Genomic DNA, 27178 nt, shown 5'->3' with positions numbered 1-27178 from the left:
CTGGAACTCCCCTGCCCCAATGACACACTTCTGTTGTAAGACAGCTGTGGAGGGCAGGGGTCAGTCCAATCCTTAGCATGCAAAATGCAGCAGAAAACATATAGAATAGAGAGATGGAGAAATTACAAGGCCTTCAATGTGCTTTTCTACCCCATTCCCAGCAGTGCCAGCACTCATCGAAGCCTGATGACCTGGTTTGGTGAGCTAAAACCACTGAGAACTAAATTGTTTTTTCTTTGACTGCTGCTAAAGGTTGAATTTTGTACCAGTTTAACTCCTCAACTCCTCACTCAAACTGCTGGGTGACAGCCAGTGTCAGTTCCGTGGAAGCGAGAGCAATGTGCAGCCAGGGGAACAGGGACACTGTTTTTTTTTGACAGCTAACAGTTAGTCCAAATTAGCTGCGATGTCAAACCACACCCTCAGGTCTCTGATGGCTAGGGAGACTAAAGAGATGGTAGAGAGGGCAAAGGAGAGACAGGAAAAGCGCGAAATCAAAACAGGCCAAGGATAAAGAGAATACACATACTAGATGCAAAGTAGGGGCTGGACTGTGAGTGTTGATCGTGGGAACAGATGGAGAGATACAGAGAGAAATGACACCCATTACACTCAAAATCATATGTATGAGAGAGGGGGAGAGGGGAGGGCAGAGACAGAGCGCAGTGGGAAACATAGAATTTGCAAGGCAGGAAATAGATTTGCAGAAAATAATGGTTTTTCTTAAACTGGAATCGGATTCACTGGAAAATCACAGCCCAGTTGGATCTAACTGTAGTTAGAAAAGAAGGACCCTTTGAAGAACAGTTTAATACTTTCTCTTTTAATGTTTGACATTCACAAGGATCACCTGCTCTTTGTAAATTGCATAGTCACACAAAAAGTTAAAAGGTACAGCGTAACATCCGCCTTGGCCAGCCCAAAAAACATTTATTCTATCAATTAGAGGCAGAACATTGCACAGAATAAACTAGAGCCAAATCAAATAAAACATTCTTCCAGTTCTGTAGAGGATTGAGATGCAAACAAAAACATTTTGATACTTGCATGGCTTTCCATTGGCATAGGAACCAGAAAGAAATATTCATTAAAAGAAATATTCTGGCTATAAATGTTTGTCGTGTGTGGGAGGTCTTATTATTATAATATGTATTAGAAACCTGATATTTTTCCAATCAAGCCTTTCCACTTCCATTTACATATATTCAATTGTAAATATTCATTTTCCTACCTGAAGCACTTTAAATAAATATACAATAAACACCGTCTATGCAGAACAGGAGCAAGTAGCTTAGGTGACTTGCGATGAGCCCTAGAACTGCACAAGCCTCCACATCACTGGGCGGGAGCAATGCAGGATGATGTCTCCTGACAGCTTGTGGGGGGTCTTGTAGACCAAGTTGGTGATCTCACCCTCATGTCTCCTGAACTGGGATCCTCCCTCCCAACCAATAAATCATAACTGACGCAAACTGACATCTGTGCCAGCAGAAAAAGTGATGGCTGGCCGGGCGATGCCCTCTTGCACATAGAAGCAGATTTCTTCAAAGCACAACCAACTTCAGTTTGCAGTCATGTCAATACACATTCATCTTTTCTGAGCACCAAAATGTGTGGGCAATAGAATTAGCAGACACTGTATGCCCAACTGTATTTAAAACAGAACCGCACAATGCACAGAAACTCTCAAGACGTCGTCCTTTGACCTCAGCTCGACAGTGCTGCTCATCATGGCCAGCAACAGAAGTGCTACCTTCGGAGGGACCCTGCTCCAGCCTCTTGTAGTGGTAAGGTGGCAGGGAGCCTGGAGCTGGTGTAGCTCTCCCTGAGAATTCCTCAGGTGTGCAGCAGCTTTCAGTGGGCCCAAACCTGCACCACGTACACAGTGGGGCTACAGCTGTACCAGAAGAGTGCTTCTGTCCACTGCTGTCACCTAATGCAGAGCTGACACAGGTGTACCAAAAAGCCCCAGTTTGTGACAGAAAACAGTTTTTTTTTTTTTTTTTTTTTGTGACAGAAAGCACATTTTAGAAGAAAAGCTTTCAAGTCAGGATGTGTGGATTGAAGAAAACTGAAAGATGGCTGGAAGCTTTTTTTCAAGATGAGGTTATGAAACCAAATTGATAGAATGGGTAACAGCGTGGATAAGCACAAAACCACCATGGTCTTATCAGCTGGTCTCACAGGAGATGCAAGTTAGAAAGAAGAGAGAGGCTTTCACATACCTGAACCACTCTTCTGGCATGATCCAGAGGCAGTAAGTTACAATCTAGAGTACAGGTAAGTATGTACCTGTAAGTTTGTCACTAGTCATACTTGAAGACTCTCCCCACTGAATTAACTGATGTCTTGAATATCACTGCAGCCATGATGATGTACTGCTACAGTACACAATAGTTATTTAACAACATAAGGTTGGTGAGCGTTGGTTTTTAAAGACTGCTAATAGATCTGGGCAGAAATGCATGTCCTTTGTACCACTTACCATGAGAAAGTGATACTTAATTCCTAGTTACAGTAATAGCAAAATTAAAATTTATTTTCAAATAACTGAATTCAATGCCAAACTAAGAAGCTAATGTTACCTGTTGACTTATGGGGCAATCTGGGCAAGATTTAAGAGACAACACCTTATGTTTCTTACTTACACTAATTAATTATGAATTGTTGTAGGGTATATTTATAAGGAGAAATTAAGGTAAATGGTTTCATAATACTGACTAACTGAAGTCAGAGGAACTACAGGAAGTAAGAAAGTACTTCTGGAGAATAAAACAAATGGAGTGCCTCTTCTGAAAGTCACACAGAGGTTTTTCTGCATAGATTAAAACTTTTATCATGATGGATCACAAACTGTAAAGTAGTACTTCTGTCTATCAGAAAATTCTATTTTATGTGTGAATTTCAAGTCTTATACATGAAGACAGATAGAACTCTTCTACTTGCATTATTGGAGACTTATCAAAAACAGGATGCTTTTTTCTTGAGAAGATGAAAAGTACAGAGATAAGCAGGGAAATAAAGACTGAAGTTTTAACCAATAATATTTTTGTGTGGTTATCAGAGGAATGTAATAATTAATCTTTTAATCATTCTGAAGATTGTGTGAAATCATAATATCTCATCTTTTCCAGCCTCAACCTGCCATTCTTGATCTGAATTACAAACAATAAGAAAGGAGATGATTTAATGAGCAACTTTGTCATGTTGCCATTTTGCCTTAGTCAAAGGCAAATGTCTAGTTTTCCCTCTAAACTAAAATGGAACAGACTTATGTTTCAACTATGCTCACAACTAAGGCAAACATGAATGGAAAAGTTAGGGCTATTTTAAAGCTAGAACCTGTGTTTTCACAGAGACATAATTAAATACACACCATTATGAAAAAGCAAATACTCATTTACTAGAAAATAAAATCCATTTGGTGAAGAAATACACATGTATGAAGTCTAAAATTTGACAAATATTAACTAAATAGAAAAAAAGAATTCACTCACAATGGCAATAGGTATGTTCTTACTATGAAGGAAAAAATGTCAGCACGATTTAATCATACTCAATAAATAGGCACTTCAATAAAGTATATATTTACACTGGCTTTCTGAATGCTAGGGCATCACAAAGTAGTATGGCTTTATTACAATGGATGGAAGATGGCAACTACTTAGAACCCAGTGCCAACATGGATTATAACAAATCCAGTGAGTATTTTGTTTTTCAATTATTCATAGAAAATTTAATCCTGATTAAGTATCCTTGGGCAGGAATTCATGGGTAGTTGATGACTGAAACCAACATTTATTTGAAATGCTTCTGTTAATTTAATCTGTGTATATGGCTTAATTATGATTGAATCCTCAATGTAACAGAAATGAATTATATCAGGATTAAAATTCTAGTACCACATCACCCATTCCATTTTCTTTGCCTTTTTTTTCTTTAAAAGATGCAAGCCTGCTGTTTTAATTACCTTTATGTTGCTATGTCTTCTAAGCCTCAAAAACTGTTTAAACCTGCATTACTGGATGAAATTTTTAGTTACATTGATTTAAAAAAAAAAGAGGCAGATATAAACCCTATTTATATTCCCATTAGAATTTTAACCAGTATGAACATTAGTTGCAAAAAAGGCTTTTCTTTTACACCAATAATAAAGGAAAGTTTCTTGCAGTCAGTTGTGAACATTTTACATGTGTTTTCTAGAGGATTCTCCCTCCTTTGTTTCCCCATCTTTTATACTGATACATAAAATGCATTTTCTCTAAAGCATGAAAATAAAAAAAACCTTGTACTCATCGTTATGCATCACACCAATTTCACAACCGGCCTATTTCAAACTTGTTTGAGCATGTAGATGTTTTAAGAACTGCATTTTGTAAGACCTTCAAACCTAGTATTGATACAAAGTATGGGCGTTTTTGGTGTCTGTGAATGGAAAAGATTCATGGTACTCTTCTGTGATACAGCTCAGCACCAGATGTTACCAATAAACAGTATTTATAAAACTATTAAAATTACAGATTTTTACACTCCCCAACACTTTTAATAGATTAATCTAGCAACCTTGTCAGACCAAAGGTCTGATATTATCACTCAGTTTTCCAGTGAAACCAATGTATCACACACGTGACAAAAATACCTGTATACTTAAGTCATTATTGCACATTTATAACATAACATATTCTTCCTAAACATCTCAGAAGTGATGTCGATTTTTATGTCCGGAGGATACTGTTAGTGGCAATGTCACTGATGACAGTGAAGATACCTCCCAATATAGACTATGAGATAGAAAAAGTCTGTAGAGGATAACCATGGAGATGCACTGACAGAGGATAACACCTATGGTAATAATCTAGAGACAAAAAAAAGAGAGAAAAAGAAAAGTTGAAAAAAAAAAACTCTCACCAAAGAACGCACAATAAATTTCTATCAGCATAGTGTGAGTGTTTAACTTTGGACGTTTTAATACTGCTACAGTTACAAAAGATTTGAACATGTACCTCAAGTGCAGGATTCAGACTCTCACACCTGGGTGTTTTTAAATCAGCAGATAGCCCTGGGCAAGTCACATAACCCTTCTGGCAGTCTCTGTTCTGGGGAATTTCAGACTTGCAATTCACCACCCATGCAGTTTCACAAGCAGAGGTGATGTTTAGATATTCTATTCTTACAACAAACAGAGTGGGGAAAAAACCGCCAAAGAAAGCCTGAAAACACTTTGTACTAGCACAATCATGGAGCTTTGAGGATAGTGATTTATCAATCTCACTTAGCCAGACCTCTATTCAGTTCAAGTCTCTTCATCAGTAAAAGCAGTGCACGGCAGTATTTATTAAATGCATTAATGTTTCTGAGGGGAAAAAAAAAGTCTTCAGTTTATGTAGAGAGAGTCTTTTAAAATACATGTTTTTATTAAGTAATTAGGGTATTTATTGATTGTGCATTTGTGTATTGTATTGAAGCGCATTTAAAGAAGCAAACATGGCTAAATTATCATAGTGTAGGAACTGCAGCTGCACACAATTGTTAAACTTGCTCAAATGCAAGAACAGAGCAATTGTACTCTCCCTTCAGTAAGCTCAAAATAGTGCAAAAACATTCATTTCCTGATCCTACCTCTAGAGATCGTCCTCCTGTCCTCAGGAGGTTTTCATCAAGCAACAACAAAAAGTCTCTTCATTAGTAACTCTAGAGGAGTAATTTTTTTCTGCCTTTTTTTTTTTTTAAATTAAATGTAGTATTTAATTTACTACATATTTTTGGTGGAACCTTTTTCTTTCCCTTACATATCCTTTACACAAATAAAAGCTCAATTTCTGAATATATTTGCATACAAATGCACAGATGGTTATAAGCATAAAGAAAAGAAGCAAACCCTACCCTGGAATGAGGTAGTCAATCACCTGAGAATAGCAGTGCACTTCATCTGAACATGGCAAGCTCCACACATGTAGTTCCCTAATTCTCAATATGTTTAAGCAACTGAGAAACTCAGAGAGTCTACCTTTGTTTTTAACTGTTTAGAGCTTACAAACCAAACAACATATTTACATAGACTTCTTGATCTAAAGAATGCAGTTCAGCTACAGGTTCCCTGACCTATTTAGCCACATAAAGCTTTTACAGCAGGAAGACTAAAAAGCAAAAACAAAACAAAAAAAAAAATCCTCTGATTTATCTTTCTACTACCTTTGTAAAAAGAATCCTCAAGGTGTTTTTAATTAAAAGTAAACAAGCAAACAATAAAACAAAACACCCCCTCCACATTTTCCTTTGACTTAACAATCTCCCCTTTTCCCTCCCTTAACCTAGAAATGATTACCCTTAGATGATTCGAACCCTGTATGCCTTTGTAAAATATGACTCATATTAGCATCAATGAGAGTTGTGTGACTAAGACTTTTCAAGTTGCTTTGGGGTCATAAGATTAACAGCCTAAGAGCATGAGTTTGCTAACAAACACTAAACATGAAGAACAACTAGTATTCAAATTCCATCTCTTTTATCTTGCCTGTACATACCTTTTCTCTTTGATATTCTCTGAATATTACAGCAATGGTTGCAAGACATGGGTGGCACAAAAACCAGAGAATGCAGGCCTGAAAAAGAAGATGAGTATAAGTTGTAAAATGACTACATGCCAGTTTAGAAGAAAGAGATGACAGTTACAGGAACTACATTTACATTTCTATTTTATGAACCCATTGTTTAATTTTCAATCAACAGAATGAAAACCACACAATGAAAGGTGGGATTTCTGTTTCAGAAAGCTCTATACTCCTTGTCAAGTTAAAATGACTACTCAGAGTATGATGACAGAGTGCAATGTAATCAAATCAGACACTTGAACATTAACTGTCTTATGGAGGAAAAGAGTTTAGTGCTTCAGTCAACTGCATGCCACAATTATATTTATAGAAGAAGGGATCAGTTTCCCTGATGTAACCCGTACTTTGGCAAAGGTGATGTAGAACTCCCTTTTCAGCGTGCTTCTCTCCACTGTGATAATCTGGTAAAGACCAGCAGCCAGTGACAAAGCCAGACAAACTCTGAGGCCAATAAGCAGTCCGCTTGCTAAACCATGGTGCGAGTGGTAGCTGTGGTGATTTGTATCTTCAAACTGCTCCCAAATTAACAAAAAGCTCTGGAAAAGAATGACAGCAAAGTAAACTTAGAGTAAACAAGGTTACACTAAATTTTAAATAACCTTCCCATCACAGATTAAGTTATCTGGTCATGCTCCACTCTGCTTGTTAGAGACGGCCATGCTACACACCAAAAAAACTCCCCAGCCTGAACTGCTTTTTGGCATAACCTATTACTCCAGCTGTAGCTGGCAGGAACAGTCTCACTTCTTGAATTCTGTAACTTTTAGAAAGTTCGACAAGTTAAAGTTTCCTGTAATTTGGATAGAAGCAATGTGGCACCTTAGAAGAAGATCTGGAATAATCACCTCGTTAAACACTCGGCCTACTCTGCAGGAAGACCACTGAAATGATTTCACAGAGCTACAGGGAGGTGTCTCCTTCCACTTGTGATCCACAACCTGTAAAGCTTGTTTCAAAGGCAGGCGACTACGCCTTTTCTTTCAAAATCCTAACAGGATTCACTTTTCTTTTCAAAGATGGGGAAGTAAGAGGGTGGTGCTGCTGCCCCTTTTATACAATAGCCTAAAGGCTCAAGCATTCACCCAGGTTGAACTTGGATCTCCCACAATTCCTTTCTTTGCCTAAAGGATATCCAATTCACATCTTCCACCTCCTTGGAGAGTGCCGCAACTGCCAGGCTATAGGCTGTTCTTGGGTGGGCCACTCTCCACCCCTTCTATTGAAGCTGTGCCATTGTGGAGAAAAGAATTCAACATCAGCTAGGTCAGAAACTGTGAGCGAGCCTGGCTCTGCAAGCAACTGGCTCAGAAACCTGCTAGGGTCTAGGAAAGGGAGTGTCACAGGTTCCAAATGCTGTTCTACCATCTGGACAACACTCTACCCAAAAGATAACTACACAAAAGATAGTAATCCTCCTTAACCCCCAGTGTTGTATCCATTTACTGCAGAATCCAATTTTGTAGGAACACTCTGAGAAAGAATATTGATATTCTCCAAGGAAAAAGAGACTAACAAGTGCCTAGTTTCTGAATCTTAGTTGGGAAGAAGGCAGGCGCCTACTTGCATAAAAAAGGTGTCTTGCTGAAGAACACCTTTTTAAGATTTTAGTAATGCTAACATTATAAATTAGAATACACATAAAGTTTAGACTCTCACAGCATTATGTAGCAGCTGAATGGCATTTTAAAACTTGAATATACACTGGAATCCAGTCCACCTACTGCACACATCTAACTTGCACTGAGGCTTCAGGTGCCTAATAAAGCAGGCTTTCTGAAGAAAGGTAGGCAAATTTGCTTTATGAGTGAAGTAGCTCTCAAGGCCTTCAGAAGCAGACATTGTATGGCTCAATTTAGAAATATAAATTAGTCAGATTCCTTTCTCAACACATTCAAAGGTTTTCTCACTACATTAACTACATAAAGACAAAAAGGTTACTGATATTAAATTTTTAAAAAGTGTGTAATCCACCTGTGCCTTTCAAAAGTGGGTGTCCTTGAGCCTCATCAGTCAAGTATTAGAATAATTATCGCTTAGAATATCCTCAGAGGTACTCTCATGCTTTCCCCCTCCCTTACCTAGGCCATGACACAGCAAGCACAGCTGCTGTTGTTTCAGTCACTCCTCAACTACCTGGATGGAAAACAGAAGAAGGATGGAAGAGGGACAGATGTAAAGTGTGCACATCTTCAAAACAGCTGATTACTAGCAAACAATCTGACCAATAGGCTTCAAATCTTCCCACCATAATGCTCGAAATAGAGTAACTTCAAGCAAACATCTTCAAATGATCAAATTACTTGACTGAGAATTCTGTCAAGGATTAAGACTGAAATAAGACTACATTGCTCCCCAATCCCAGAGATACAGCACAGTGTCTCCTAACACTGTGTCTATAGCACTAGTTTTGGCATGAAATTGATGAATTCCTATCACAGAAGTTATTACAGTCCAGTTAGAACATGTTCAGACAACAAACAAGAGTTCTACCAGTTACAGAATCACTGCAGTCTTGTAAGCATTTTGCCTTTTGATATTTACACTTGAGAACTGCCAAGTATTTAACTTCCCTGGACTGTACTTATTCTGCTTAAGAAAATAAAAAACCCCTCAACCTACGTATAGAATCTTCCTGACTCAAGCAAGCATCTGGGGGGAAATCATATTGGCTGATAGAGATGGAACTGTGATACTGCTCTAAGAAGAAACTTTAAGCTATCCCTGGGATCTACCTAACCTTAAAAACCAGAGCTCACAAAGGTCTAAATTTTCCTTAATACACACCAATAGTAACAGCAATGAAGGAAGCCACTTTCATGAGAAGATGACAAAGAGCTGGAGTAAAGGAATTATGAGAACAAAGCCCAAATCCTCATAGGAAAATAGTGTCTGACAGCAGGGTATGCTCTGGACTAGTCCTTTAAAGAGTGTAAACAGCACAACATCAGTTGATCAAAGGCTGTGTATGGTGACAGCAATGTAAGATCACAGAAGTCCAGCTTCCTTCAGCTTCATTAGATTATTCCAAAATAGGCAGAAGGCAGAGGCATTAGAGGTAGAGATGGAACTGTCAGTGCAACACAGTGTAAACTTGGACAACGTGAATCTGTCATTGCTCTTACTATGAGCCAGGACTATTCTCACTTGCCAGGATCCTATAAAAGAGAAATCTGTGCTATGGAGTGTTTCTAGGTAAAAATGGATTAGGCAGTCTGTTCTCAATGAAGGAAGGGCTTTCGTACACTAGCGCGATCCTGAAGTAAAAATCTCTCTAGTTGAGAAAATTAAAAAAAAAATAATTGAAATTTAGTTAAGAAATTGAGGTCAATAAGCCCCTCACCTTGATCACAGCAAGGCAACTATCAACTCAGCTGCAATATTGGGAACAAGCTGAAAAACACCCAGACACCAACCTGCTGAAGTAGATATCAGAGACATATTTTTTGTTGGCAGTGAGCAGAACTGTGTTTGAGCTCTGAGAAGAAATCAGGGGGCACAATTCTAATTGTTATCCAGAAGAACAACTGTGCTTAGGCTGTAGACAAAAGAACTGGATGAGACAGGTAGCTAAAGAGCTGACTCACACCAGCTACATCTGACACTAAAGTCACAACTGCTTCCTCATAAGGTAAAAGAGAATGATCATCTCCTTGTTTATATAATACACTATTCAGAATACCTGACTTCACCTGCACATACTCCTGACCTATCTTGGTTCACAGTGGACACCAATCACTGTCCAGTACTGACCTTCCTCTTCAAATACTAGAAGAGTGATGGCCATGGACATCATCCTGATTTTCCAGACATACAAGCTGAACCTCCACATCCATATGACGAAGAACCAGACACTCTTCCTTTTTGTCATGAGGAAACAATTATGGTAGAACTCCTCCTTCCTTTTGCTACGCCAACACTGAGTGTATGACAAGCCAAGATAACATATCAATCTCCAGCAAAGGCAGGTTCTCATGGGACAGATAATCGCTCAGAGGCAAGGGGGAAGCAAAATGGAGATTAAAACTAGCAGCAAAGCAAAGTGGATTAACTAGCTGTTTTTAACCATACTTAGTACTCAGGTATCTGATGCCACGCAATGCCAGTACAATAAAAAAAAATTTAGAGCTAAGCTCAGAGGTAGAGTTCATTCTGAGCACACCTTTAGGGTGTACCTAAGAACCCCTGTGAAGCGTGGCATCTAATGCAGTAAGGTTCTATGTCATTCTGGTCAGGTTCAGAGCAATCAGCTATCTTTCTAGAATCATTGCCTCCTCTCTGATCAGCCCTGAAAGCTGAAACTACTCAGGCCTATGTGACACGAAGGGCCTGCCATCAGTGAAGCTCTGAACAAGGTTTGTGCCCCAGCAGCAGAGTGAAATCTTTAATGAATGAAAGCACAGCAGCCTGGGAATCTTGTGTTCTGCGGCTGAAATAAAGAACAAGTTAAGGCAAAGGGAGATGCTGAATGGTAGACTTGTCCCTCCTTCCTTGCAGCCGCAAAGAGCACAACAGATTTGTTAGTAGGAGGCTGTGTCCACCCTACACTGATGGTAGCCTGTAAACATAGCCTGGGAAATTACTAGCGCTTCTGAAAGAATAAAAATTAAAAATTCATAGCATCAGTACAAAGAGGAGAAAAAATCCTGAAATTTGGCTGAGTAATTTGAACTAGTAGCAGGCAAATAGGATCAGACAGTTTGCCAGCCAAAATTGCAGTTAGGCTGAAGAATAACATGTTTTCCCAGGCTGTCCACTTGCTTGACTACCCTGAAGATGAGATGAGGACGGGTACAGTAGAACATCAATAAAACTAACACGGCGCAATCTCTATCTGCTGCATTAAGGTAATGCACGTGGTTTCCAGCAGTGTTCACAACAAGTCCTCAGAACACCTCTGATTATCCACATAAGTCTCTCCAAACTCTGGCATAGGAGGAAGATGGCTCTCCCATAAGAATCTCTGGGAAAGATCAGAACAGGAAAGAGGTTATTCTAGGTTTTTAGTCATTAAAAGTGCCCATTGATTGATTAGAGCAGGCCAAACTCTTGTGTCAATCTAGACAGACCAGTGAACAACTGATTAATCCAGAGACTGAAGTCTTAAGATCACCACCTTTGATAGAGGTGATAGTCTAAATCCTGCTCCCCTGAGCTCGACAGCTTCTCTACAGAAGGTGTATTTTACATGTACTGAACCATGAGATGGAAAATATCCTATCCAGAAGGGACAGGGATACTCTTCGTGTCAGGGAACTTTTGCTGGAGACAGTGGACACTGAGATAGGCGTGCAAAACCACCCAGGCAGTGACATATTCTGATATCCATACTCTGTTCCTACAAAACTCCTGCCAAACCTGACATTCCCAATGTTACCAGGAGGAGATGTGGTAGAGCTATGCCTTATGGTGAAAAGTAAGATAGCCAACTTTGTGCTAATGCTCCAGTGCTGCTCCAAGAGTCGACACAAATGTGTAATGGGTCAGTCTTGGGGGAAACAGCATATATGTATGATATCTGCCCCAATTTTTACCATAAGTAACAAACAAAAAAAAGATTAAGCTGATTATACTGAGTGTCCTTTCTACGTCTAGTAACAGGAAACAACAACAAAAACTTTCCAGTCTCAAGTGGCAGAGTACTAACACACCCATATGCAAGCACAAGTGCAGAGGCATTAATAAAATTAAATACTTTAGAAGTTTCCTTTACTACCAGTATGTAAAATTTCTGGTGCTAGATGGGTGTCAAAGTAAGGTGGAATGAACCTATCTTTAAATTTCAACAGTCCCATTGACCTTAATAGCCTTTGGTTTATATTCTTAATTAGCACGAAATGTCAGCTCCCAGCTACTCTTAATGTTTTAGCAGTCCACTGATTTAGTTTGGAAGCCACACTAATTACAGATACTACCCAAATGGCACAAAATCTTCAGTATAATCTCTTCCTCATTACTGTCTCCAGTTTCTCCCTGCTCTTCTCTTTCTCGATGGCTTTCAGATTCTCTTGTCTTTATGATGTGATTTAAAAAAATTTGTTTACAAAAGGCACCACCAGGGTTGAAATCTCCATTATAATTTACTTTTAAGTTACTGGTTTACTTGACTTTCTAATTTATACTAATGGAAAATATTTGAATGAAATTATGTGTCAGACCATTTGTATATTTGCAAGACCAATCCTGCTCACGAACCTTTCAAGATTTCCCTTATATTGATTGAAAGGACCATTAGACATTCTATTTCAGTGGTTCCAAAAGGAAAGCACTGAGGATTTTCATTTTTTGGTGACAGAAAGGCTTTCTTACATCAGCTTTCCTTGTCTTTCTGCTCATGCTGCTGGTTGTCACCCCCCATAATACAGTTCACAATGCCTCAGTTGTACTGATTACAACTATTTATAGGACCACATTACACATCAGATCAGTAAAATGACTGCGCTGAAATATCTTTTTTCTTTTTTCCTAGTCTAGATCATTCCACTGATCTGGTTCACAGTATAATGCTACAAACAATTGGCACAAGCAGCAGCTTGGAAACCTGTGGGAACTTCTTAAGTGGTTTTACTGCTGAACAAAAACATACTGTGGAGCTACACCTTAAATTGTTAAAGTAAAGAGAAGGTGGTGTTACCTATTAGACATATTGGGTGCACATTATGCTGTGGGCTTTTTTCCAGTCTTGATACTCCCTCCTTCATAGAATTAAAATATTGAAATTATTTGGTTCACAGTTCTGTCATACTTAATAGGAGCTGTATATTTCAGTATAAGAATGAATACAAAATACAAACCTGTGTAACAACAACTACTACAGCAATGCCAGTAGACGTTGGACTGGAATCCCACTGAAGAGGTCTGCCATGAGATTTCTTCATTCTGCCTATTGTCCAACCCATACATAGACTCAATAATAAATACAGCATTTGTATCTGTGAGACTATGTCACACACTATTGAAAACAAAAGAAAAATGAATAGAGTCACAATAAAAATAAAGTTCTTTTTCCTAGAGCAAAGAGGAACTTTCTGTATACACACAAATGAAGGATGGACGCTTACGCCTCTGTATCGCCTTTAGTCATAATTTTGATGACAGTTTGACTAGCTGAGGCTGCTTTGCCACAAAACGTGGATTTTTGTGGCGTTTCCAGTTACCAAACAGATCACTATCAGCTTTCCTCCAGTTATGCTGCAGTTCTGCAAGAACATGGGCACAGTGCCACAACCTTCCAAATCCCACTCCTGTGTCAAAGTAGTCTGGGCTCAGGAGTCCATCTACATAAACAGACTTATAAATGCTAAAGAACTAAAATCATATGTATGTTAATCAGACTGCAAATACGAAACATGATGAAATGAACTCCTTTCCTCGCTCTGAAGAACTTCTGTTCAAAAATCAGATAGTTTCATTGTACTTTAATTGTACTTTGTCTTAAGGATGTAGTAGCTTGCAAAAGAAAGTACAAATATTTAGGACAAATTCCACTCTGAAACATTTAAAGGGGAAAATATAATGAAAAGCCCTAACACAAACTTCATTTAGAGCAACAACTTGCCTGTATTTCATTTTATTAAATGCAAAGCACCTTTGCTTCATTTTGCTATGTCCATTTTTACCTCTGTTTGGGAACAATTAACACATACTCCATAAAGTTACATTCTTAATCAGTGTCTCAAACCTGTGTTTGAAGCCGTATGAAACTGTATCTGAATAAAGAAAACTTCAAGCTAGAATATATTAAAGCCTTCAGTTGTTAGCCTCACTGTAGTACTACTGACAGTAGAAAAATCTAAAGATTTCTTTCTGGGTGATTGTTAGCTTTAGTTTTTGATTGAAACTTATCAAACCATTTACAAGCCGGTGTTGGGATCTGAGTCATTTTACTGGCACAGAATAGACATACAAAAATTACTGATTCTTACACTATGTAAATTGTAAATTCGGTTCAGAAACTAGAGATGGGGCTCTACACACGACGATGCTTTCTGTTTTGTTTAATTAATATTTTAGTTCAATTGAATTTGTTCCTTATTTGTAATTTTCACTTAGACTAGCAGGTACAAGAGTAGTATTCCTGTCACAAAAAAAGCATAGTTCTATTTTTATACAACTGGACTGTATTAAAAAAGATAAATGTACTTCCACACTTACTAAAAATACCGACACAGAAAATGCTGCCACTGTACAGAGATTAATATGGATACAAGGGATCCGATGAAGATCAGCTGCAATATTTCCCTGACATTCAGCAATACTAGCAAGATACGGATATAAAACAGACTTCAACATGTAATTCCTGGATATGTTTGGTATTCTCACAGTTTATACGCTTAAATGCTTCTTAATGTATTCAGCCACCTTTGCTGTTTAAGATGTATCAAGAGCTTCTAGTAAATACAAACTTGATCATTCTTTAATAAAATGAACGAGCACTGATTTGGGCAAAATCATCATGGAATTATTTTCTCTCTCACTAGAAAAAGAATTGTTACATGAACCCAAGGTATGCCAAACCAGTGTCACAAATCTAAACTAGAGAAATGACTGAACAAATCTGGATGTACTAGGAAGCATTTTATTTTCTATCACTCCTTAAGATAACCTGCCCTGTAAGTTATAGCCTGACATCATCTTTCAATCGCATCTTGAATATATATATTGCTCTGCTTCAGTGTGGCAACAATTCAAGTGGATTCACAGCCAAAATTATGTAAGACAAAAATTCAGTATCGGCTTTAATCTTTGACACCTCATACACCTTGCTCGAAAGCAACAAGGATGAAAAAAATGTAAAAAATTACAATAATCCCATGATATCCAGTGTCAGTGTAAAGTCATATTGAGCTGATTCCATAACTGTCCAATTTCATCACAATCAATCTTTTTTGGCTATTCAACAGGCATAATAATAGTCTTTGACTTCTTACCAAAAGAAGACCACTATTTGCAATGCTTCTGAATGCCAGCATTATTTCTGTCATTTATGTGATTTGCTTAGGCAATAAATTAGACTGAGGATCATACACGGTAAAGACTAAATCATATTGGGAAAAGAATAGTATCTGAACAGGCTTTTAAAAAGCCATTCTGGCTCCGCTGCACTTAATAGAAATTTTAACATTTATTTTTAACTCTGATTTCTGTTGTGATACAGGAAACATGGTAGCACCTTCAAACTATACTACTTCCCATCAGCTATTCTTCTGAATTGTAACTGCCACTGAAGCTTTCCCCCTTTCTATCACTTCTGCCCTTTTACTGTTTTGGAAACCACTAACCTTAAAGACAGTAGGAAAGGAAAACTTTCTTAACTGAATTTTAGAAATTCAGTTATTGATTCAAAAATATTGTTTCGTTTATTATAATCTTTGCTTTATCCAAATAAAAATGGGCTCTTGACTACAACACATACACAGAAAATCTAACATGTAGCTATCCTCTCTGAAGTTCTGGCTGGATAGTTAACACTGGGGAGGAATTATCCCTACCTCCATATTCTCCATTTAATTCCATTTCATGAGATGAGAGGCAAAGTTTATTAATACAGTTGCTGGAGAGGCTGAAAGGAGCTGCTAACTCAAATGGCTAAAACAAGAAAGAGGCAGTTACTGTGGTACCAAGTGCCATCAAGAGGCTGTTAATTCCAACTGCAGGCTTCTGAATGAACTCTACAAAGGGAAATATTTTTCCATATAGGTTGTTACTTGCCAACACTATCTCACGATCAAAGTATTACTTTCTTTGGGTGCTTCAAGTCAATCAAAAGGCAATGCATTTGCTTAGAAAGAATCCCCAATGCTTCAAGTGTGAGCTACAGGAAAAAACGCCAAACTACCCAACAACACTGTTTAATACTGAAGAATCCAACAGGAATAAGTAAGCGCATTTTGGAAAGGGATATTATAGGAATTTAGTTCCAGTGAGGACTCAGAATATCTACACAGTGAAGAAAAATGCTTTTTTAGCACCAAATCTTTACACAAGTGTTTTTTGCATCATGTTAATCATGTAATTCATGCTGTAAAACACTTTTCCATTATAATAATTGTTAATTTGTTAGTGAAATGACACACTCGATAAAATTTGACTAAGTTTCCTAAACAGTTTGCCTCTCTAAATCAAGCAAACTCCATAAAACCCTTCCATGTACTGAAACATTTACTCATGATAGGCATGTATTTCAGTGTTTGTATGAAGGAATCTTGAGATAAGAAAATCCTTTGAAAAATCCTGAATATCCCAATTGTACAACCTCAAATACAGTTACTGTAAACATCTGAAAACCAAAGCTTTTTCTTTTGGAAGAGCAAAGCAATTTTTAGTATTTTATATTAGAAATCCACTGATATGGTCCAAGATCATAATACAGTCTAATAACAGCATTTGCTAATGTATTACGCAGATTCATGTGTAGGAATATGCAAGAAACAGTAGACAAGCATACTCACATTCTGCCAGACTTCCCATAAAAGGAGCTCCTATCCCATCTTTAGAATAACTGATAAAAGAATAAAAAGGTTGTATTTTTAAGTGAATGTGTCTTAAATGCATGTTTTCTCTTAACAGTACATTTAGGCAATGATGCAGTTCAAAGGTCAGTCTTATGTTTTGTCACAATCATCACAGGCAAGACCATGTACTGATCTTTACAACACATTGTTCTTCAAGTCTAAAGACTGAAAGCAAAAATGAGCAAAGATACCTTGAAAAATGCAGGTAGTTGGCAAAAGCCGAACCAGCCTGCAACAGTAATGCAATTGTCAACACCTTTAACACAGCATGCATAGGTCCACGCTTCTTAATTGTCTGCCATAGGGATTGTGCATATATGCAAGCAGTTATGAAGTATGCTAGGACAAGCAGGAAAAAGAATTCATGTAATCCTGTGAAAAAGAAGAAATACAGCTTAGTTTTTCTAAAGAAACATTTATACTAGCAGAAAACAACTAAACCAAAATAGATGGGTTTTTTATATATATAATCATTGGATAATACTTAGCAACTATCATCCAAAAGTGGCAGTACAGTTAAAATGTCTAAATCCTAGTCAATTTTATCCAAGACAGTCGGTGTCTTTTTTACAGAGAGCTGATTATTGTTTAATCTGACAAAGTATTTTTTATTCAACAATACCTTTTCGGAGCGTAGGAAAGGTTTGCAGCAATTACGGAAATAGGATAAAGCGGAATACAGTTTCTTGATACACAGAAGATAATTGTAGCCCATTTAAACAGTCAGAAACACACTTATTAAAGGACTCAATTTTAGCTCTTTTGTTTGTTTCCATTTGTAAAGGCACAATCCGAGATAAAGGAAACCCAGAACAGACTTCTATTTAATCTTTTTAACCACTGGGTGTCACTCTTCCTCTGCATAAAGTAGTTCAAGAAGCACAGCTGACTAAGCCCCAAAAGTTTTAGATAAAGAAAAATAACACAAATAATAGAAAACAATAACTAGTCCTTAGCGAGAATTTTTTTGCACTAATCTAAAAAAAATTCCCAAAGTTTTTTAGATTATTTATAAAATCGAAGTCCTCTAATTTTCAGTCTAGCAGTAGCCTGGTAAAATGCTTCCCTTAAAACCTGGATCCTGGAAATCTTTTTTATTGTCCATAAGCTCTGCAACCCATCATGAGCTCTCAAAGGATCAAAGCCAGTGAGCTACAGGCAAAACCAGGTAAATAAACATTCCTCACAGAAAACTTCTGTTTTCCTTCTCCAACCTTCCTTGAAACCTAGTGGTGCCCACAGATTCAGATTCTAAAAAATGTTTTTTCTCCAGCAGCAAAATAAGTCTGCTAAAAACTTTCAACCAGTTTCACCCAGAGATTGGGAAGAGCAATACACATATAATGTATACACATTTGTATATGTGTATACACATTTCAATATAATGTATATACATACATATATATGTATACATATTTCAATATCTAAGCTGAAACACATTAGAACTGGATGAGTTCTAAATAGTTGCTTGCATTATAATTTCTATGGCTAAAATGAAACATTTTGGACACACATACAGTGATATGGGAGAAAAGAACACAACTTAATAAAGACTCTTAAAAAATTCAGGGCCACTCTGCTTCTCTTGAACATCAATAAGAAAGCATGATTTATGAATGACAAAAATATGTGGTTTAGATCAAATCACTTTTTCTTTCTTTCACTCTTTATATTTCTGCTTCAGAAGACACCCACTGAGGTTAGCAAGGATTCAGAAGGAAAAGTTGTTTCTCACCATGATGAGTGAGTACACATGGAAAACTCTCTAGGAAAATCAACTAGCTTTTAATAAACACTAAACATTTATGATAGAAAGCTTCTTCCAACCACAGACAGAGTGCGGATTATTGGCTTGAGACCAAAAGGAGTTAGGAGAAAACGGCATTGAAAATCAACTATAAAAAATACAGAAGCGTAATTTTCAATTTGTCTTCTCTAAGTTTCCTGACTTTCAATGAACCTAGAATTGACAGAGAAAATAAAACATATATACCTTAATTTAAAATTCCCTAACTTCAAAGATCTTCAAAATGCTGACTACCTGTTCAGCTGCCTTTAGAAATCCTAGATTACACCAATACCACATCATACGTAACAAAAACCCTATCGTATAAAATGATAAAAGATTATTTGCCAGGGATCAGAAGTCAGGCCTCCTCATCTCTCAAGGCAAACATCTTAACCACAAGGTGACAATCTTAAGTTCTTTCCTATGCTTTCCTTACAGTCCATTTAATTTTCAGATCTCCTTTGTCAGGCCACAAATTAAAGTAACTAAAGTGAAGGATGACCTGACTAAAACCATATTTAACTATGTAGTTTTCAGTTGCCTGCATGAAAGAAGCAAGAAATGAAGCTGGATCTTCTCTCTGATACCCTCATGTTCTAAGTTTCTATGGAAAAATGACAAAGATTATTTCTCAAAGATGCACAAAAAAAATTAAAAATGAGAGAGAGATGAAATTCTCCTCAGTTCTTTGAAAGCAGACATGCACGTAACTTGAGGATTCATGGCAATGATGCAGGTTTTAATTCCAAATAAACAGAGGTGTTCTTCTGCAAATGTGGAAGACATGGCATATGCAGCTCACCTTGCTTCCTACTTGTTAGATCTAAACACATGTATCCAGCAAATTTACACACCTCAGAGTGTAAGCTGTTTAGAGTTCTGCTTCCAAGTGCTCAGTCTTCCTACAAAATTAGTACAGAGCTCAGATGCCTCTCTAGAAGGTTTGTACACCACTTTAAAGTGCCACATGATGTCTTATTGCTGCTTTTCCCCTTGATTTAGCAAAAGAATGCTATTACTGCTTTTTGAGAATAATTAAATTAACTTAGAATTCACTTCTGAACACCAAATTCATAAAATAAAAACTGCCAGCTAGGTTTATAGAATAAGAAATTAAAGACAGAGGTTAAGTCCAATTATAAGCCTTGAAAAACAGATGATTAATGTGCTACTTTCTTACAGATTCTGCTAAATGTTTCCATGAATATTTTCTTCCTGTCAAAAAGGGAGCTCCCTCTTGTTCCCTCTATATCCTCTTGAGACCACAAATGACAGCAAGGCATCTGATTCTGAGCATAGCAATTAGGCTCATTCTGGGTATGTAGGTTCTATCTGTATAAGGTGGTAGACTAAGCCTATAGGGCCTTTCTCTCACAACAGACCCAGGTCAGTGACACATTGATGAGGCCTCCCAAAGCAGTGATGCTACACACTGCAACAAAGCATTAGGGTGGATTATCCAAAGCATAAAATTTTATCTTTATCTGCTGTCTCAAGTCACTTCAAGTAATTTTTCTGTGGACATGTAAAGATATAAAATTGCATTTCTTAAATAGAACAAAATCAGGACTGACAAATCTAATCTACAGCCTGTGACTAAGACAGGAAAATCTAAACACTGAACTGGAATTGTACTGGCAAAATGTTTTATCGTGCATGTACTCGTGTTGCACAGAATCAAGTTTCATACAGCTATTACATTAATTCATTAAAATCAGGGATTAAATTCACATTGAAGTGGAAGATTAGAATTTCGAGATGGTAAAAATATCGACCAGCAAAGATGTTAACACGAACTTTCCTTGTGCGTACATACTTCCATTTAGGTAAGTTTTGGAAAGTCAGTCTCAAGAAAGGAAAGGATTTTTCTGTACTGATAGAAAATGAAGTTTACTCTCCACAAGAATGCAGAATATGAAATATAAGAGACTCTGCTATCCATTCCCCATACTCTTCCAAGCATAGTAAGTACTGATTTGAGTGATTAGATCCTTAACTTACAAATCTAATTTTAAGAAAAAAAATCTTACCCGATTCCCCTGCGCTAAAGTGATCTAATGGATTCCCTTCTGCATCTGGGTTTAGTAAGATCATTTCAAACTGAATATCCTCGGATTCAGAATAATTCTCCTCGCAGGTAAACTTGTCTACATAAAACACATACCATGTTTCCGGATAAGGAATCTGGGACACTGTCAGATTTTGCTCTGTGTGGTTCACAGTCACTTTGGAAGAAAACAAAGAAACAAAAGTACATACTTGATTAGTTTGCTTTTATAAGACTCATCTTCGAATGAAGATAAAACTTAAATCCACAACATCATGTACAAGTTATAAACTACATACAAAAGAAAACGATCTTGAAAGCTATCCATAACACCAGAGACCAGACCTCCAATTTCATCTTTTGTTTCAAACAGGTGCAGGTAAGGGTTGGTGAGGGTACATACCACATTCCACCTCTCAGCTTTTAGCTTTGCTGGGAGGGCTCTCTTCTGCCAGAAGTCAGTAACTGCAAACTGTGTCTCCTATGCTTAGCACACTTACACCCTCCAGAACAGTACTGATAGGATTAGCTATTCTGTCCTGCCCAACAGATACTTCTGCAGCATGAAACGTACCTTTGTGAAATTTACTCTACTCTGTTTTCAAAGAGATTTAGAGCACCGGATAGGAACACCTGCATGTGAGCTCTGTAAACAACAGCATGCATGTTTTAAAGGTGCAAGGTAGCATATTTCACAGCACCTTCCCCAAATTGTAATATACTAAATTTCAATTGACAGTTAAGGGATGAAACCATTGCCAAATAAAACTGTGTATTTCAACCAGATTACATTGAAAAGCAACTGTGTAAGAGACTGATGTTTCATCTGCTCACTGGTCTTGCCACTATTTTTCCTAAAAGTAACAGTTAAGGAAGCACAATCTTTCCAAAACAAACTCTTGATGCATGAAACCTGTGGCTCTTTATGTTTGGGTGAAACTGCAAGAATTGTAAGTACTGTTACACTGATTACCGAACTGGAGTGTTAATCAGCAAAACCATACATGAAAGCCATCTCTGTAGGAGAAATAACAATATCATGGCTGGACTGTAGATTAATTCACCTTAATAATTTAGGACAACAATGGCTAGGGATGAATAAAGAGAAAAATTTCATCAAAAACCCTACAAACCAAGTTTTTTTTATGAAAGGCTTTTCTAAATGAAAAAGCCACAAACATACATACAAAACAATCCTCTAACAAACTCATTTTCCCTAAATATTTTGTAGACAAAATTTAGAACTAATTTCTAATTTGAAGCCTACCTGTGAAAAACATTTATGTAATTCAAATAAACCTGTTTCAACTACAAGAAGTTATTTTCTGTTTTCTGAAGGTATGAACTGATCAACACTAGAATCCAGGAAGAATCATTCTATTTGTTTCTTTGCAATAATTATCATGAAGTACAAGCTTGGACAACACACAAACCAGGATTTCATGTGGTGCTTAATCCAAATGAAAGGCAAACAGTGGCTGACAGGAGTGGCTTTACTTTCCATTTCAGCTCTCAGCTGAGTTCTGACACTGTGTTACTTGCGTCGAGACTAAGGATCACACAGAGCATGTTTAATCAGTTTTCCATCAAATCTACAAGCTAACTCAGAGGAAATGAAGTAAGATAAAACAAATATGTAATTGATTTTGCCCAACTTCAGCAAACAGATCCAACTCACCCTGTGGTCATACAACTCCTAAATACAGCAGAAAACAGCGAGTGCACTGCTGGGACAGTGAGGGATGATGGACCAACTGCTAGTTATTTTAGCAGCATTTCTGTGCAGCTCTCGTCAAGTGTAAGGAAACTATACCCTTAGAAGTGACATCTGTATAAGATTTCATTATGATGATGTTATAGGAGATCAATCTGTTACTCTAGGGATTCTGGCTGCACAGAGGAAACGTATTTAAAAGAGAAGCTGCAGTCACTTAAGACATATTTGAATGAAGCTTCTAATATTAATTTAATTTCTTAGAGGAATATTTATGCTTTAATTAAGTTTGGTACTATTACGATTAACAAATAGTGCAAAAGTTATTATTTCAGTCTGTTTGTCTTCTAGTTACATAACTCAATGCTTCAGTGTTTTACTGTTCTTTCACATTTAGGTGGGCACTTGTTAAGCTGTATCCTGATTAGCTCATCTTTGATACTGTATTAAAAATTTTCTAACATGTTTTGTATATCAAAGTGTGACAGGTTTGTGCTATCATGAAAATATAATTTTATTTTTGTTTTCTCAGCTTTGAAAATGCCATTTCCATGGAACTGGAGAACAGAAGCCGCCTGACAAATGAGAAATGTTCCTTTGTAAATGAGAGACAAAAGGACAATCTACATATTGTATACTGGTATAATTCTCAGCTGAAATATTAAAAACATTTGAATGTGAGATTCAGTAATGAATATTAAATTACAAAATTAAGGGGTGAAAGAACATTGAGTTATGATAGAGGCAAGTTATAAAGGAAGGCAACATAATGCAGATTAATTTTTGCAGAAAAGAAAAACTTATTATGAGGCAGTTTAACAGAAGGTTTGCAGGTACAAAATTACCCTTTTACTTTGTACTTGGGATACATACTCCCATCTTACAAGCATTCACTTCAGAAGTTTAGGGGTAACTGCAGCAGATTCCAGCAGTTTGCCTCTATTTTTTTTCAGTCCACTGCAAAAAAGTTACAATTCAAACAGTATATTTGACTGTCCGAAACATTTAGATTCTCAAGTTCTTCAGTTTCATAGGAAAATGGTCTTCTCTGTAAATTCTTTCATATACTCACGACAGTCTTTTTTAAGAGAAAATTTAAGATTAAAAATACAAAAAGACAGACTCTTACTCCAAGCATAGTTAAAGAAAAATCTCTGTACTGAATGACTAAATGAAAACTTCAGCCAAACATGTACCCTTTCTGAGTTGTGAACAAGTGAGAGCATGAGGTTAGAACTGGTCATAAAGTTTGGCTGTTTGCATTAAATTCATTATTTGTTGAGGATTTAATTTTCCAGCAGTATACTAAATCACAGCTTGAAAACAAAGTCTTCTGAAGTGATGCAAACAAAGCAATTTTATTTCCTTGTAGTATTTTTTAATTGTAGAAGGCCAAAGTCCTGGTTGATGCAAAAATTCACTGAAATGAATATTCTAAACACATAGATAACTCAACAGGGTTCTAAATACACCAGTAATTTAATTTATAGGGGGAAAAATGTAGCAACTTACTTGTCAGCTGAGCTTTAGAGAACTTCCCTGTACAGCTGTGATCCTGGATATTGTTCTGCAGCTTCTGCCATTCCTGTGCTTGAAAGAGGTGGAGTCTAGCTGCTTTTGTCACAGCTACTGCCACATTCTTGATTCTGACACACAGAACAGCATGATCACCTTGATATTGAAAAAATAAAATCAACTACTCTGCCTTGATGTCAGTTACAAGCAAACGGTGTGGCATAGATTTTTTTATAAGTAGCCACACTACAGATTCACATAATTTCTTAAATTTTTACCACTACTTCCTAATAAAAGTATTTATGGACTTTCAGGAACAATTTTTATATATCTCATTAACAAAACACCGCATCCACGATTCCCTGTGATGGTACTTAAACAAACCTTCAACATAACCCAAATGTCATTAACCTTCTCTGCTACAAAAGCCTTGCTTTGCCTCCCCTTACCCCTCTTTTTTTTTTTTTTAAACAGACTTCCAGATACCTTTTTCTTTTTTCCTTCCTCCCACCCCAAATTTTATTTTCTCAGGTTAAAGACAGTGCCTCAGTAGCCTCAATAACTGCTTCAAAGTCAAGTATTTTATGACCTTTGTGGCATGATTACAAGCATCGTGGGGTAGCTCTTAAGAGAGCTTAAGAGAAATACCAGAAGAACTTATGTAAGTGGACTTTCATGTTATGGATGGATTAGAGCTAAAATACTTAATTGCAGAGATGACAGATGTCAAATTGATACAAAGAAAATCAAACTTCAAAAGTGTTATCTAATGTGTCAATCTACATACATAATCACAGAACGGCAGAATGGCCTGGGTTAGAAGGGACTTAAAAGATGATTTAGTTTCTATTTCCCCTGCCATGGACAGGGACACTTTCCACTAGATGAGGTTGCTCAAAGCCTCATCCAACCTGGCCTCAAACATTGCAGGGATGGGGCATTCACAACTTCTCTGGACAACCTGTTCCAGTGCCTCACCACCCTCACAGTAAAGATTTTTTCCCTAATGTCTAATCTAAACCTACTCTCTTTCAGTTTGAAACCACCACTCCTTCTCCTGTCACTATAGGCTGCACCTAGACACACAAAAATATTTCACTCATTTTAGAACTAGCTCATTTGGCACAATTTATCTTGTCAGAGTAATTCTACAATCCTCAAATTTATTTTGATAAATTCTTTCATATATTACCATAGACTTCTTTAACATAAGAGTATCCTAAATTAAAAGGTAGAATTTAATGTAGAAGAAAAATCAATTGGTACTGCAAGAGCACAAACTCCATTCAACTTTAAGCGAGCTTTGAATGTTTATCTGTAAGAGTAATCTTCTTTCCCCCTAACCTTGGCATGAGCTAGATTTGAGTCAACAGACTAGTACTAGCTTCATATAAGGATGGTTTGCTGTTCACAGCCAGCTGCAAGACAGTGGTCCTGCAATAAAACCTCAGATAAGGTGATCTCCTGGTATCTGTAAAACATTGTATGAACTACAGTTTGCCTAAGATTTTGAACTATTTAAAAAAAAGCTTCATGTTGGTATTCATGCAAAAAGAGGAGTATTTCTAAGCAAATATGCAACATCAATTTACAGAATTATATCTGAACACTTACACAACTCATCTTTAGTCTTAACAGTCTTTCCTCAGATTTAAGCAGTGCATTTTTTTTCCTTTAGATCTATTTAGAGCACTTCTACAATTATCTTCTAGGACAGTGATAATTAACTGCTTTGAAGTCACTCCACAAGCTATCTCCACCCCATCTATCATCTCTCATTCAGTGCTGGAAGGTCACACTCCAACTCCATTTGGCTTATGTCATGTTTTCCTTCGTCCCATTTGATTTTCAAGCATTTTGCAAAACTCTTGCTGCCGTGAGGCTCAATGGGAAAGAAAACAGCCTAAGCTACCGAAATGCTGAGCATCCAGGAAAAGCATCCTGACCGTACATGGCACTCATCATGCTTTCGTACACTTCCTTCTGCAGAGTAAAACTTCTGTAGAAAGGAGAGTAGTTTCCAGCCTTCTGGAGTGGCCATTCCAACAGGATCCCAGCCTGCTGCTAGGCCTCTTAGCTAAGAGTCAGGAATTATTACTAACAAGGAGTAACACAGGAAAGAAAAGCCACTGGGAATAACCAGGTGAGACTTTACATCCTGACGCGTGGTGACACCAGGAGCACCCGGCGATGGGGCACAGCCACCTGCAGCGTTGGCATCGCTGCCGCTCGGCGGGGTCCCGGGAGGAAAGGAGGGATGCGTGTCACAGCTAAAACGCCTCTGCTCTCCCGGACACTGGGACGGGAGTGCCCACCCCAGGCTGCGGGACACGAGGGGACGCGCGACGCTTCTCCATCCGTCACAAAGAGCGCGGGGCTGCTCCCAACTCTCGCTTCCAGCGCTTCGGGACAGCCCCGTCACGCTCCGGACGGGTTCGCTGCTGGCCGAGCTGCCCGGAACAGCGGATCGGACCTGCTGAGCATCCCGGCGGAGAGAGTGCAGGAAGGAGGGAGGGAAGGAGGGGGAGCTGCGGGGCTGACCCCGTTCCCCGCCCCGCGGCTCCACCGGGAGCCGCCGCTCTCCCCGCTCCTCACACCCCCCGCAGCCGCGTTCCCGGACGGCGCAGCCGCTCTCCCGCTCCCCGACCTCGGGGCACCCACCGTGGAACTGGAAGCGCGCCACGGGCCGCCACGGCTCGAGGCGGGCGGCGGCGCTGGCGAAGCCGCCGCGGAGCGTCTTGCCCATGGCGGGGCCCCAACAGCAGCAGCCGGCGGCGGCGGCGCAGAGCAGCCACAGCAGCCGCCGCCGCATCCCCAGGATCGGGATGGGGATCGGGACCCGCCGGACACCGGGATCCTCCTGCCCCTCCCCCTCCCCCTCCCCGCTCTGCCCCACCGGATCACGTGACACCCCCGAGCTGGCGCGAGCGAGAGGGCGGGAGCGCAGAGAAAACCAATGAGGGGACGTGCCCGCCCCTGGGGGCTTGACCG

At 38.3% G+C, this 27178-nt stretch overlaps 1 protein-coding gene across 1 annotated transcript; it reads right to left on the bottom strand.

The window, feature by feature from the left end:
• Window positions 1-802: 802 nt before the first annotated feature.
• GPR180 (G protein-coupled receptor 180) lies at window positions 803-27035 on the bottom strand. The gene is made up of 9 exons (XM_027724691.2): window positions 26849-27035; window positions 24185-24343; window positions 20942-21136; window positions 17314-17494; window positions 17060-17109; window positions 13403-13560; window positions 6956-7147; window positions 6525-6602; window positions 803-4855 (listed from the first exon to the last, which is right to left on the bottom strand). The coding sequence occupies exons 1-9, from the start codon at window positions 26997-26999 to the stop codon at window positions 4697-4699; spliced, it is 1323 nt and encodes a 440-aa protein (XP_027580492.1). The 5' UTR covers window positions 27000-27035; the 3' UTR covers window positions 803-4696.
• Window positions 27036-27178: the final 143 nt, after the last annotated feature.

Source organism: Pipra filicauda, unplaced genomic scaffold (assembly GCF_003945595.2).
Source record: "Pipra filicauda isolate LSUMZ 115617 unplaced genomic scaffold, ASM394559v2 scaffold24_size8852520_pilon, whole genome shotgun sequence".
Classification (NCBI taxonomy): Eukaryota; Metazoa; Chordata; class Aves; order Passeriformes; family Pipridae; genus Pipra; species Pipra filicauda.
Note: the sequence above shows the minus strand (reverse complement) of the source record. Positions and strands in the feature narration are given on the sequence as shown.